Source organism: Lepidothrix coronata, unplaced genomic scaffold (genome assembly GCF_001604755.1).
Source record: "Lepidothrix coronata isolate B3197 unplaced genomic scaffold, Lepidothrix_coronata-1.0 Scaffold544, whole genome shotgun sequence".
NCBI lineage: Eukaryota > Metazoa > Chordata > Aves > Passeriformes > Pipridae > Lepidothrix > Lepidothrix coronata.
In genome coordinates this window covers 11,360-13,312 of record NW_016690724.1, presented here as the reverse complement: position 1 = coordinate 13,312, position 1,953 = coordinate 11,360, and the positions used below count along the sequence as shown (strand labels likewise).

General features: G+C 56.4%; 1 protein-coding gene across 1 annotated transcript in view; it reads left to right on the top strand.

Moving 5' to 3' along the window:
* LOC108510214 (N-acetyltransferase ESCO2-like) overlaps window positions 1-1,953 on the top strand; it is a gene marked incomplete at both ends in the record, with an annotated part of 18,985 nt that overhangs the window by 9,787 nt on the left and 7,245 nt on the right. Inside the window, 2 exons of the mRNA XM_017839891.1 lie at window positions 587-718; window positions 1,020-1,157. Coding sequence (XP_017695380.1) covers window positions 587-718; window positions 1,020-1,157 — 270 coding nt within the window. The remainder of the gene's footprint in view (window positions 1-586; window positions 719-1,019; window positions 1,158-1,953) is intronic.

Genomic DNA, 1,953 nt, shown 5'->3' with positions numbered 1-1,953 from the left:
TAAAAGTCACGTTTTTAGGGAGGTTTTGGGGAGTGTGGGGGGGATTTGTAGTAAAAGTGGCATTTTTGGGGAGTTTGTGAGGGAATTTGGGGTAAAGCCCGCATTTTTGGGGAGTTTGTGAGGGGATTTGGGGTAAAAGTGTTATTATTTGGAGGAGCTTGAGGGGAAAATAAGGGTAAAAGTCCAGATTTTAATCTGTTTGGGGGGATTTGGGGTAAAAATGGTGGGTTTGGAGGAGTTTGAGGGAGGCTCTGAGGGGATTTGAGGTAAAAACCAGGGGTTTAGGGAACCCAAACAGTTTTCTCTTCCCTCTATTCCGAAATTAAAGTGACTTATTTTCAGAGAGAACCAAAACCCCACAGTTTTCCTTTGTTTTTTTATTTATTTTTGTGAGGCTCTTTCCCGTTTTTTCCCTCAGTTGATCTCCCTCCACCCTCGTTCCAAACACTCCGGTTCCCCGCGGGGATAATTCCCGTCCCTCCCAATTCATCTGGAAGCAAACACTTCCCCCTGGAGCCGACCGGGAGCCTCACCCCTGAGCCCCAGCGGCTCTGGAATGTTCCCCTGGCTGTCTCTCTCCCCTCAGGACGCGGGGCAGAAGCACTTTGGAGCCATCGTGTGCAAATCCTGCGGGATGATCTACTCGGCCGCCAGCCCGGAGGACGAGGCCCAGCACATCCAGCACCACCAGAGGTTCCTGGAGGGGCTCAGATACGTGGTGAGGGGATACCTGGGGTCAGGATTGGCTGGGATGTGGATCTCCTGAGAGCGGGAATCTCTGCAGTGGGATCTGGACAGGTCTGTGGGAGGGAGGTGGTGTGGGGGTCGATGAGCACCACGTCCTTCACTTGGATTGCTTGGATCGACCCCATGGAATGCCCCAAGCTGGCCCAGCACATTCAGCGCCACGAGAGGTTCCTGGAGGGGCTCAGATACGTGGTGAGGGGATACCCGGGATCGGGATTGGCTGGGATGTGGATCTCCTGAGGGCAGGAATCTCTGTGGAGGGATCTGGACAGGGCTGGGTCCGTGAGAGGGAGGTGGTGTGGGGATCAACGAGTGCCACGTCCTTCACTCGGATCAACCCCATGGAATGCCCCGAGCTGGCCCAGCACATCCAGCACCACGAGAGGTTCCTGGAGGGGCTCAGATACCTGGTGAGGGGATACTTGGGATTAGGATTGTGTGGGATGTGGATCTCCTGAGGGCAGGAATCTCTGTGGAGGGATCTGGACAGGGCTGGGTCCGTGAGAGGGAGGTGGTGTGGGGATCAATGAGTGCCACATCCTTCACTTGGATCACTTGGATCGACCCCATGGAATGCCCCAAGCTGGCCCAGCACATCCAGCACCACGAGAGGTTCCTGGAGGGGCTCAGATACGTTGTGAGGGGATACCCGGGGTCAGGATTGGGTGGGATGTGGATCTCCTGAGGGCGGGAATCTCTGTGGAGGATCTGGACAGGTCTGTGGGAGGGAGGTGGTGTGGGGGTCGATGAGTGTCACGTCCTTCACTTGGATCGACCCCATGGAATGCCCCGAGCTGGCCCAGCACATCCAGCACCATGAGAGGTTCCTAGAGGGGCTCAGATACCTGGTGAGGGCACACCTGGCATCAGGATTGGGTGGGATATGGATCTCCTGAGGGCAGGAATCTCTGCAGTGGGATCTGGACGCTCTGGATCCCCACGGTGTGGGGATCGACGAGTGCCACGTCCTTCACTTGGATTGCTTGGATAGACCCCATGGAATGCCCCAAGCTGGGCAAAGGAGTGGCTGGAAAGCTGCCTGGTGGGGAAAAAAAAGGCTGGGAAAAATTCCTTTATGGAAAGGATTCTCCAGCCCTGGCACGGGGGTGGAGCCCCCAGCCCTGGAGGGATCTGAGATCCCCGTGGATGTGGCACTTGGGGACACGGGTCAGCGATGGCCCTGGAGGTGACGGGAGAATTGTTGGA